Here is a 12,173-nt window from a genome sequence, read left to right as displayed (position 1 = left end):
TTGACACAGTGTGATGTAGGTGTGAGCTGCAGTGCGGGTGGGGCTGGGTGTCCTGGACCAACTCCTTGGGGTACACAGGATGGACTCCTGCACAGCAGCTATGAGCCCACACATGTCCTATCATTTAGATCAAGGGTGACTGTTTCCAGCCATCTGTCACTGTGCTCCAGGTCCTCTCCTGCTGTGTCTCTGTGATGTCACTCCCATCTATGCTCCCAATCTTAATCCAGCACCATCAGTCTTTCTAAGCCCCTCCCCATCTGCTCACCAGGACACTTCCTGCTCTTTGACTGAGTCCTAGCTGATGCTATCCCTGCTGACCCTCCCCACAGGGAATACCCAGGACTACAGACTGAGCTGCAGAAAACTAGTTCATGTTTCATGTCAGATAGTCACTGATGAATCCATTGTTCCAAACAAGCCATTCAAAACACTTGAGAGGGCTGGGAAATGGCCCAATGGATATAAGGGTTTGCTGCACAAACATGTGAAATCCAACCAGGCACAGCAGGCCCTATAATCACAGAACTCAAGAGGCAGAGGCACAGGAGCCCCTGGATAAACTGGCTAGTTGATCTAGTCCATCAGTGAGCTCTGGGTTCAATTGAGAGACCCTGACTCAATAAGTGAAATGGAGACCCATCAAGGAAGACAACTGACATCAGCTGTGGGCCTCCACAGGAAAACAGAAGTAGGGTGGGGAAAGGGGAGAAAATGACCAAAATTTCCATGTGCTCACATAAATCCATTCTTACTATGGACTGTGTTCTTTGAATTCCTAGTCCTTGATGCTGCCAGCCTCCAAGACTTGGACAAGTTAGCTTGGTAGCATCAGATCACTATCCAACCATGGTCCACAACGAGAGCTAGTTCTGTGGGTTGGCTGGAGTTGACTGGGCTTAGACTAATGGGTCTTCATCCCTGCGTGGTATCAATGAAGACCATAGTCAGCTATGAGCATGACTGGGCCAGGACTTCCAAGATGGTGCACACATATGGCTAGCACCTTGGCAGGGACAGGAGGAAGCAGGCTCAACTGGGACACTGTGGTAGCTGATTGGTCTCTGTCTCTGCCTCACTCTCTATTCACCCTTCCTCTCTTGTGTGGTCTCTCTACATTTCCATTGGTGTCATTGGTCTTATCCATGGTGGCCTAGGTCTCCTAAAGCTGCTAGGCAGAAGTTTCTAGACCTTCTTGGGTCTTTGGTCTATAGCTCTGAAGTACTTCCCTGTATTCTGATTGCTACCAGAAACCTTGGGGCCAACGGGGACAACATGAACCTGCCAATGCCTAGAGGCTCCGCACACTAGGACCTGAGCTATCCCACATGTCATCAGTATATCCAGTACTGGGGGGACTGATTCTCAGCCGAGGTGAAAGGAGCATATTCTGAACCCAAATGTCCCACTGTGCTGCCAATGGTCCTTTTATGTCAAAATGGCCTGATGACATGATTTTACACACATACACACACACACACATACACACACACACAGAGGAATTTAGAGAGGTAGGGGTGTAGCTCAGTGGTAGAGCACATACCTAATATGTGTAAGGCAAAATAACACACACACAAACAGAGGAATTTGGAGAGGTAGGGATATAGCTCAGTGATAGAGTACTTACCTAATATGTGTAAGGCAAAATAACACACACTCATACACACACACACACACACACACACACACACACACACACACTTTGTGACCCACCGACTGCCTCAGGGACCTAACATGGAGAAAGATTGCATTTGCACAAGTTGAATCTGGATCCTTCTTTCAGACACTGATATTCAGGAATTTAAGTGAGGACAGAAATTGGTGCAGAGCTCTGTGGGCCAGCCTCCTGCTCACAGAGCCTCAGAGGCAGATCTTCATGCTGGCCTTCTGCCCCCTGCTCTGTGCTCTGAGTGCCTCGTGGGCCTTTGTGATCCTTGCAGCATGGTACCCCAGCCCTGTGTCAGCCCCGATCATGAATGATCCTTACCCCCCTTCCACCTTTAATGATCCTGTTCTTTGGCTTCTGCATGCAAAGGTGAAGAACATTCTTTTCATTAGGGACACATGAACCATGCATGGCAGTCACCAGTCCTGCATGCACTGGGATGTAGACCAGGGTTAGTCTGGTTAACCCTGAGTTCAGCAAAACCCACTTCCAGGTCTTCCCATCATCTATCTCCCTTCCTGCTGCTAAGTGGCAAGCCAGGCCACTTGTCTGTCACGCGTCAGGTGAAGTCATGTGTCTTCAGTCATGAGCATATTCCTGAGGTTAGAAGAGGTACAGACTTCTCCACAGACATGCCAGCGCTGAGGAGAGGCCAGCTATCCTCCATGGAACCTGTGCCTGACCTCGCTCAGAGGAAGGCTCAAGCATGTAGTTCCTGATCAGGAGACCTCTGCACTTAAGTGAGAGAGATTTGTGTTCCGAATGGAGGACAAAGTCAGCATGTGCCTTCTGCCCCCTGCTCTGTGCTCTGAGTGTGCCTCGTGGGCCTTTGTGATCCTTGTGAGCACACGGCAGTGGGCTTGAGGAGGGCAAGTTTGTTGTTAATCTCAGTGGAAGTGTAATTGAACTCAACTTTGGGGAGATATGTACTTGGGACAGTTGGGCAGAAGTGGGCTGGGTTGTGTTGGGGTGGAGGCCAGGAAGCTGGGGGATGGGGGAGTGAACATTCCTGGAAGGGGAGCCCTAAGCGAGTCTCTCCAGCACATCAGAACCAATGGGACATGTGTAGCTATGGAAGGGAGGACATTGCTTGATGGGACCATGGAGGCTGCATATTCCGCTATAGTGTGTAAGCTGCAAACAAGGAAATCTGGTGGTTTCATTCATCCTCAGCCAGAAGGTCTGAGAACTGGAGTTTTGGTAAAGCAGAAGACAGATATCATAACCCAAGAGGCTCTCCCTTCTCCTGCTAGTTCTGTTGGGCCAGAAATGTTTTATTAACTCTTAAGTTATTATTCCTTAACTCAGCCATCATAATATATAAAGCCATCACAAGGCCACTGGTGAGAGATAAAGTGCTTGTAAGCTGTGGGTAGCAAGGAATCAAACCCAAAAAGTAGAGTCCAGGGTAGCTCTGTGCCTTCCAGCAGCAGTCTTCTCCCTGCCCCTAGTCTCTGGAAGCTCTGCAACTCTTTACCCTGCAGCCCACCCTGGTCTAGGAGTGGCCTCCCCACTGTCCTGAGCCCAGATTTGCCCTGAATCATTCACTCTCCCTATTCCTCCTTTTCCTCTCCCAGTTTCCTGGTTTCCTCTTTAGACAGAACTTGTAACTTTATAGTCTCTGTCCCATCTACCAAGTGTCCCCTGTTCCATGAGCATGCCCACTCAAGCAAACATGAGTCCCACTGCACCCATCTCTTGGCATCTCTCCCAGCTACTCTTTAACTTCATTTTCTGGAGCTGCTCACAAGGGAAAGACTTGGCTCTCAGAGCCAGTCCTTGGTGTTCCCCAGGTGCTTGTACCTGCCCCACCTCTCTAGCCAACTCTCCAGTGGTCTCTGTCCCTATGGGGTTGGGTACACTGCTGTGCTCTATTTAATATTGCTTTCTTAAGACAGCACACACACCAGAGGCTGGGACTGTAGACCTGCTTGATATAGGTGAAGAGACCTGGACAGGGACCTGGGAGAAGGCCTGAGTTAATAGCAAGGATATGAGTCACCATGAGGGCAGCAAATGAGAGTTTGAGCAGAAAGTAGAAACCCTCTAGCACACAGTGAGGATCATCTTATGGGATAATATCCATGCTAGGGGCTTGAGAAATGTGTCTACAGTATGTCACCCAAGTGATGCTCCTGCTAAAGAGTTGTAAAAACAAAGGGGGGTGGGGTGGCTAGAGAGCCAAGAAGCTGAGGTGTGTGTGTAGGAAGAGTAGGTACAAAGGATAGCACTTGGGTGGGCAGGGATGTTTGCATGTGTGGATCCAGCCTGACTTAGAAGACTCTCACTGGGATGGATGTGACAGGATAGGGGTGATGGTGTTCGAGGTATTCAATTGCCAAGTTCACCTAGTCACTCATGCATTCCGCCATCTGTGGATTACACAGACATTCCCCTGGTGCCTTCCAGGGGCTAGGCTGTGATCAGTACAGCCTCACTGTTTAGAATGGAGAGATGGTTTGCTCAAATAGACAGGTGTGATCACCTCACCGTTGAGAATAGAAGTCTCTGTGGTGGATGCAGAAAGGATGGAAGTGGGCATAAGGTCAGGAAAGACACTGAGGGAGACCAGCTATTCAAACACATCTGTTATATAAGGTTACACTTGGGGAACAGAGAGGCAAGAAGGGCCTTCTCCAAATAGTACAACCTGGGGTGACCAAGAAGGGACGAGGAAGTTACAGTTGAGGAGACCAAGTTGAAGGTTGAGGTGAACCAGGAGAGGGAACAGAGAGGATTGCGCCCTAACAGATTCATGGCTTCGAGGTACATTGGCAGGTGGCAGTCATAGAAATGCACATGGAGATGAGGGGACCAGAGCTCAAGCTCTGGGAGTCAGGACTATAAAATTTGACAGGCTCTAGTCTTGAAAGTTGGATGGATGAGAAGCAGCAGCTAGTCTCTGAAACTAAAAGGGGACACACCCTTCAGGGGGGTCTAGGAAGAACTTTGGCATGCCACCTTGAGGAGTAAGAAAGCACCTCACTGTAAGGTCTTTTCCAGGTTGTTAAGCCAGCTAGTCCTGACTGCTTTACATTCACCCCCATCTGCATAGATTATAGTCACAAGAGTCCTCTGTGGAGTGAACTCTAGGATATTTTTTTCTTCAACTACTACTGTAGCATTGGCTTCACCTTCCCCTGTTGCACACATTCCCTTATAGCAGGGCATGTGCCAATCCTGGTGGTGATGTTCCCACTCAAAGGTGCCCATGATCATACCACACACATGTATACAAACCACACACACACACACACACACACACACACCTACCTCACAGATTACGTACATGCATGCATATATAATCTATACCAAACTCAAATGGTCAGCTCTCACACACCAGGAGGCCTCTCAACCCAAGGATGAGAAGCACGTGGAGGGAGAAGCCCAGACCTGAGCCTGAACTGTGCTGCTCTCTGTTCTGGCTGTGAAATGGGGAGGCGGGAGCCAGGCAGTCTTTAATTAACTCTCTATATTTCAGAGTCTGTGTCATTATAGTCCCCCTTATTCCTCTTTACACAAGATTTTCAAAGTCTGCATAGTTGGGAAGAAGGGACAGCTGGAGACTTTAGTGCCTGGGGTCTGAGCATGCTTCCCTTAAGTGTGGGACCTGGTGATCCCAGGCAGAATAGAGACCTGAGCCCTGGCAGCCACAGAATGAAAGGACCTCCTTGGACTGATGATCCTATTATGGAAATGTTGGATCCCTCCTGTTTCTCCTCTCTGCCCCTGGGCAGACACTGGGTTCATAAGCTCCCTGCTGCTGTTTAGGTATGAAGACCTGTGATCACCATGTCTTGATTGGTGCAACTGGGCTGCTTATCACAATGCTTTCCACTGAGACAACCATGCTGCCCCTAGCTGTTCTCCTCTCTTGGGTGGGCCTCCTCATTCACACTGAATTAAATGCTTGTTCAGAAACCAACATATATTTCAAAATGTAGACAAGGACCCAGAGTTACCACCTGTACAATGGGTGTTCCCCAGGCAGGTAGTGAGAGGTGAGAAGGCCATCCCTCCTCTGTTCCAGGATCCTTACTCCCACCCCATGCCAGCCTGCACTTCCCTGGCTCCAGACCTCCCTAGAAGTGGTTCTGTTGAACACTCGCCTTCATGAAATCTTACAGGTTGGGTCTTCTGGTCTTTTCCTAGATACCAAGAAGACAGAAGTCAGCGAAGCCAACACAGAGCCTGAGCCAGTGAAACCAGAAGGGGTGGTGGTGAATGGGAAGGAGGAGGAGCCGAGCGTAGAAGAGGCCCTCAGCAAAGGACTGGGCCAGATGACCACCAACGCTGACACTGATGGCGACAGCTACAAGGACAAAACCGAGTCAGTTACCAGCGGCCCCTTGTCCCCAGAGGGCTCGCCCTCTAAGTCACCCTCCAAAAAGAAAAAGAAATTCCGAACCCCCTCGTTCCTGAAGAAAAGCAAGAAGAAGGAGAAGGTGGAATCCTGATTAGTGGCTCTGTGGGTCCTGCTGCATCCCTGCCCTCCTTCCTTACCCTTCTCCCAACTCTGCCCCTGGAGCATAGGGCCAAGGAGGGATGGAGGAGGTCCTGGGATCACACTCAGAGGGGAACTTAGAGCCTGCCTTCCCAGAGCAACCAGGGGTCTTGTCCATAGTCACAGTTAGTTGGCAGCAGAGCCTGCCCTAGATTTGAGCTTCCTGATTCCCATGGCCATGGTCATGCTCTGCCCTGTTTTCAACACTGCCTAGTCTGGGCTGCCTATGTTAGGACACCACCTGCCCACCTGAGCCCAGGGTAGGAAGGCCAAACACCAGGCAAGGTCATGGATGCTCACAGACCAAGGTTTCTTCTGAATAAGGTCCATCTCTTCCCAGGAATCCTGCCTCCTGCTGATGGAGCAATCTCCACAGCAAGAAGCCATGCTTCTCTCTTCCATTTTGGGTCCCTGGCCCCCCATCCCCCAGCTCAAAGTAACCAGGCAGACTGATATGTCCCCACCAATAGAAGTTAATCTTTGATCCCCAGGCTGATGGCTTAGCTTGCGCTTTTCCAAACACTAACCCTGAGCTTTCTCCATGGAACCCATTGAGTGAGTGATGGATGGAAGAACTCTAAGAGCCAACAGATAGAGGGCAAGCTAAGTCAGCCTAGTTGGTGGTGGTGGTGGTGGTGGGGAGTCACCAATCTATGAGCCCAGGAGCCTGATCTGTCTGTATTGTGCTTCTCACAGGCTGAAAAATTAAACCCAGCTGTAGTTTAAGAAGTCTCATGCTCAGGGAAGAAATTCTGGGACATCCAAATCTGTTGTTGCTGGCATTGAGTTGTGTGAAGAGGTCAGATACCCCTTTGGCTTTGCATGCTATGCAGGGCTGTACCTGCCTCACTCTTGCCTGGCAGCCAGGTGTCCCTTGGCCTTCCCACATCCCCAAGGGTTCTTGCCCACAGACCAGAACATCTTGCTCTTGGCATCTTGACCTTGGCTCTTTGGGTCCCAACTCTGAGTCAGAGGGTACAGGAGAGGATGGTCAGAAATGAGTCCTTTGGGGTTAATTCTCTCTCAGCATCTCTTAAAGACATGGCTGACATTCCCAAGCCCATCACTCTCTTGCATCCTGAAGCTTAGCAATAGGCAGAGCTGTTATTTTAAATGCCAACACTGGTTTCCCCACCCATATCCTCCCAAGGAGGAGTGTTGGTTAGTGAACACTTCTGGCTCCAAGACAATCCATCTTCCTTAAAGCACAGTGTCTTCAAAGAGCGTTTCTCTTTTTTCGTCCTGATCATTGTAAAGGTATTTTGGAAGTTTCTTAGCTCATCGGTTTTCACTTTGCACACACGTGTCTACAAGCACTGCGAGGGCTTTCCCTTCTGCCTTCTCAACTGAACCCTTTCAGGGATAACTGACTTGCTGAGCAGGATGCGAAGAAGACTCAGTTTGAACCCAGGACTGCGAGTCCTGCCTCTTCCCAGCTGTGATGAATGGACAATGGCTTTGGCCCATTAGCCATCTCTGCAGTTGGTCTTGGCTGTGGAGAGTATGAGCACTGGAGATGAAGGTAGAGAGGCCACCTGTGGTCACTCTCAGTGGTGCAGTCAGCTGTGGATGGTGGGATGTCTCTGCCTCTGACAAGGGAGAGCTGAGCCCTCTGGTTGAAGCAGGAAATCCCACCGCAGTCGGCTGTCTCTTGAACAGAGCTGAGAGGCCCGTGCAGATCTGGGGCTGCTGCATAGACCCTGTTTTGCTCTGCTTTCTGGCTGGGTCAAGTCTAATGACAGACAAATCAGTGTTGTTGTGTACAAATGCTCAGAGACTTCTACCCTCCTGTAGGAGATGCCTTCTTAAAAATAATATTTCACATCCATTCATTCATTCTCTCTTAGCATTCATTAGGCATCCATTTTATCAGCTACTTTAAAAAAGATAAGAAGAGTTGACCCTGCAGAGGCGGCATTTGTGTGAGCCGGTGCTGAGAGATAAAGCTGGCCCGTGGACTCTGTCCAGTGAGCTCTCTTTACCCATCCCTTTTATGTAGCACCGAAGCTTGCTTAGGTTAAAATGTCAGAGCTTTCCCTGAGCATCATCCTTCCAGATCATTGATGGCTGATTTGGTTTTTAAAAAAGAGAGGAACTTCTGGGAAAAAAAAAAGTCAACAGAGGCAGACAGATGTGGGAGTGGGGGACTCCACACTGTGTCCTTCTGGGCCATGCCAGAACATTTTGTAAAAGGTGACAGGGATTGGTTCACATCCCGGGTGAGCAGGCCTGGGTCTTAAGAACCCTTGTAGACAGTGTGAGAGATCTGAATTTTACCACATTCTGGACACTGAGGACTGTTAATTAGGGTAGAATCACAAGTGTGTTGTAGGGTCCCTTTGGTGGCTGAGGGAGTGTGTACAAGGGAGGCTGCTGGCCATCTCTCAGGCTGTATTCTCCCCTACTGCATGGTTAATACACCTGAAGAAGTTTTTATTGAGCTAAAATGCTGGGTCCTCAGCCTCAGACCCCAGTTTTCTTTGGATCACCGGAGAAGTGTAAAGACATTTTTATCAATTTTCTTCTTCCCTTGCACATAAAGGATGTGGTGTGCACAGCCTTGAGGACTGTAGAAGTGGCTGTGTTTCCCACACAGGACATTCCTTTGGCTCTGCAAACACTGGTTCGAGGTTTGACTGGTGAGGAGGGATCGTATAAGCTAAGGGTTTGCCTGTCATGGGCTTGTTTCCCATTGAGCCACTGTAGTTCCTACAGAGAAGGGTCAGAGGGTTGAACTGGTGCTACTGTGTGACCAGCTGACGGGAAGAGTAAAGTGGCTTCCACAGCCTGTTTTTACACACTGTAGAGTGCTAAAGAGAGAGACAAGCCTGGCTCCTCTGACGTCATACACTGGGAGTGGTTGTGATCTGCGACTATCCCCCAAACTAAAAAACAAAAAACAAAAACCCCTGCCCAGAGGTGTTCTGCACCACAGCCTGAAGCTGGCCTGTTCTCAGCTGACCCAAGGTCTGTTCCCTCTTAAACCTTGGGAAGAGCTGGCCAACACTTGGGAATGAGTGTGAAGTCCTTGTTCTGTGGACAGGGGGCGTGAGGGACATGGGTGAGGACCATGAGTCTCTCACATTCCCCATTGTAAGGCACTGCTCTGAGCCACCCAATCATGAGACAGTGCCTGAGTCTAGCTCCTGTGGGATGGCATGTGACCAGGTGACAGACGCCTGGCCTTGTGCTAACAGGGCCTCTGCTCTGGTTGATGTGAGCAGAAATGCTGTCATGGATCTGTAAGAACCATTCTATTTGCTCCTGTGATGTGAGTGTGAATGGCTAGACCTAAGTTTGGACATAGTAGGGAAGGTTTGTTTAAGGACAGGACACAGCCCTATTTAGACTAGTGTGCCAGGCCTTTTCATAAATGTGAATTGTATGTCTTAGTTCTGGGCCAAATGTCATGAGTTCTTGACAGCCAAACAGGACTATTGAAACACCCATCCCCGTGCTCGTTTTACACACATTACTCCACAAATACCCATGGGCTCCTGACATAGTTGCCATCCACTGAGGACAGAGGGACCATGAGGCTTATGTCCTTGCTTGTCACTAAGCCCAACTGAACACTCTGTGATCCCATATAATTCAGAAAGATTGAGAAATGAACGAAATGCTAGATAACCACTCTCACTTCCCACGGAAAGGACGAGGCGCCTCACAGCTTAAAGTGCAGTAGGGATTCATGCCTGAGATGGGGGCTTTAACATGAGAAGGAAGGGTCCAGAGGCAACTGAAATCCATGAAACATGTGTATGTGGTTTTTGCATGCACACCTTCTTTCTCCAATGTGAAGAGGCACCTATAGTACTATGATTACTTCCCAGAGCCCTAGCTAGCCAGGACGCAGTGCTCTTCCTGTCAGAAACAAGAGGCCACATATAAAGCTCTGTTCCCAAGGCACCCAATTGCCCCTCACTGGGGAAGCCACCTTGTCCAGAAGTCTGTGGGGATCCCACACAGTGGGATTTACTGCAGTGGACAAAGTGCCTTTTTATTGTCTTTGCACTGATAGTGCCCTGGAGAAGGCAGGCTTCTTTTCATAGGAACAACGCGCAAAGCAGTATTTGGGTGACCCTAGAAAGTATGGAAGAAGCCACATTCTGCCTCATTCACATGTGGGTGACATTAGACTTTTGCCAAATTGACTTTTGTGCTGACCTGGGTGAGGACCGTGAGTCTCTCACATTCCCCATTGTAAGGCACTGCTCTGAGCCACCCAATCATGAGACAGTACCTGAGTCTAGCCCCTGTGGGATGGCAATGTGACCAGGTGACAGATGCCTGGCCTTGTGCTAACAGGGCCTCCGCGTTGGTTGACGTGAGCAGAAATGCTGTCATGGATCTGTAAGAACCATTTGCTCCTGTATTCTCCAAGATTCTGCCATAAATTGGGTGATCAGTTTGAGGACGTAGGGTCAGAGATAGAAGAGGCTCTTGGTGCTGGGAAGGCTCAGGCGCAGGCTAGCCTGAGAAGGCAGTCTTCCATGGGAGTCAGGTCCTCAGCTCCTCCCGTCACTCACCCTGTCCTAACCATCCCCCCCCCCCGGGGGTGGGGAGGCTGGACCCTGAGGGCTCTTCCCTAGCTCTTGGGTAGAAATGACATCTCAGGAGCTGAGGGGATGGTGAGAAGGGTCTAACCTCTCCTCCCTCCACAAACCATCCTGTGTATCTTTTAAGGACCCCTTTAATATGAATCAGGGTGGCAGTTGGACTTAAACCCAGGGGGTGACAGTTGAGACACATCAGGAACCCTTATAAGATGGTAATGCATTTGGGGATGCCTCATTTCAATGCCATCTTGCTCCTGTGGGTCTATGTTGGTGAATCATACCACAGGATTGTCCTCTATAAATTTTTGAGCTGCTGGAAGTGATGAGTCCCCAACACTTCCCGAAGTGTGTGACCCATCTCTGTTGGATATTTGGGGCTCTTGGGGAGGTGGGAGTTAGAAAGGGGGCTTGGGTACCTTACAGGACCCATGGGATGCAGGGTCACAGGAACCCAGGCTGGCCAGGGAGTGCAGTGTCTCGTAAGTAATGCTGTGGGTGGTTTTGGTGAAATGTCTGTCTGACAATCGTCACATGGGCGTATGACTTACTGTCTTCCCTTGTACATAGGCTGTCTGTGTTTGGCTTTTCCTAGTACTGTGAGGTTTCCCACAGGGATCCCATGTAATACTCTGTGCTGTGACAATGCCACTCTCCCCCAAGATCACACATCATCCCCACAAATGGTTCTGCCTTTCTCTATGCTAACACATGGAGCCACTGATATGCAGTTGGGTGGTTAGGCTCTTGGATTTTATTTTGCAATTTTATATATATACATATATAATATATATATTTATGGGTTGGTTTTATATGGTTTTCTGTTTGAATCTATGAGCAACAAAGCTTCCCTTCGATTTTCATGAGAACTTTCCAAAGGCCTTTTGCTGCTTTGGTGTCTGACTGTGTTTGGGGTGGACTCTGCTTGTGGGTTTCTCTGTGTGTGCCGTTATTTCACCTGCAGATCTTACCCTAGTAAACCAGATGTGCTTGGCTTCCCAATGTGTGTGACCCATCTCTGTCGACTACTCAGGGGCTCCTGGGGAGGTGGAAGTTAGAAAGGGGGGCTCATGTATGGAAATGTAGGTCACACTGGGAACTTAACCTGTTTTCACATATAGAAAGCTGACACATGTATCGCTGAGTTCTGGTGTGGGAGGGGAGGCAGTGCTTCTGAGGAGGAGACTAGATGGATTCCAGCACAGCTGCAAGAGCTGCGTTGCAGTGGATGGGGGCGGGGGGCAACAGAGACAGCAGACCCTGCGTTTGCGGGTGTGAAGGCCAGAATGGAGGAAGACATGACAGTAGCAGATGGTGAGGGAGAGAAGGAGCACCTCTAAAAGAGTGAAGGGTGTGAAGCTGGGATGGAGAGTGGAAGAGAGAAAACATCATTTTGCCCTTTTCTACCTCTACTAAAAAAAAAATACAAAAAGGCTCTGGAGAGATA

At 49.4% G+C, this 12,173-nt stretch overlaps 1 protein-coding gene across 7 annotated transcripts in view; it reads left to right on the top strand.

The window, feature by feature from the left end:
- Positions 1-11,721, top strand: part of Add2 (adducin 2) — a 98,518-nt gene extending 86,797 nt beyond the window's left edge. For all 7 annotated transcript variants that reach the window (XM_085840422.1, XM_085840421.1, XM_085840424.1 and 4 more), the window contains exon 16: positions 5,819-11,721. In XM_085840422.1, the coding sequence (XP_085696548.1) occupies positions 5,819-6,123 (305 nt within the window). In that variant the 3' untranslated portion in view covers positions 6,124-11,721. The remainder of the gene's footprint in view (positions 1-5,818) is intronic.
- Positions 11,722-12,173: the final 452 nt, after the last annotated feature.

The sequence above is a fragment of the Mus caroli genome, unplaced genomic scaffold (assembly GCF_978045245.1).
Source record: "Mus caroli unplaced genomic scaffold, Mus_caroli_1 scaffold_7, whole genome shotgun sequence".
Lineage (NCBI taxonomy): Eukaryota > Metazoa > Chordata > Mammalia > Rodentia > Muridae > Mus > Mus caroli.
This window is presented reverse-complemented; position numbering and strand designations above follow the sequence as displayed.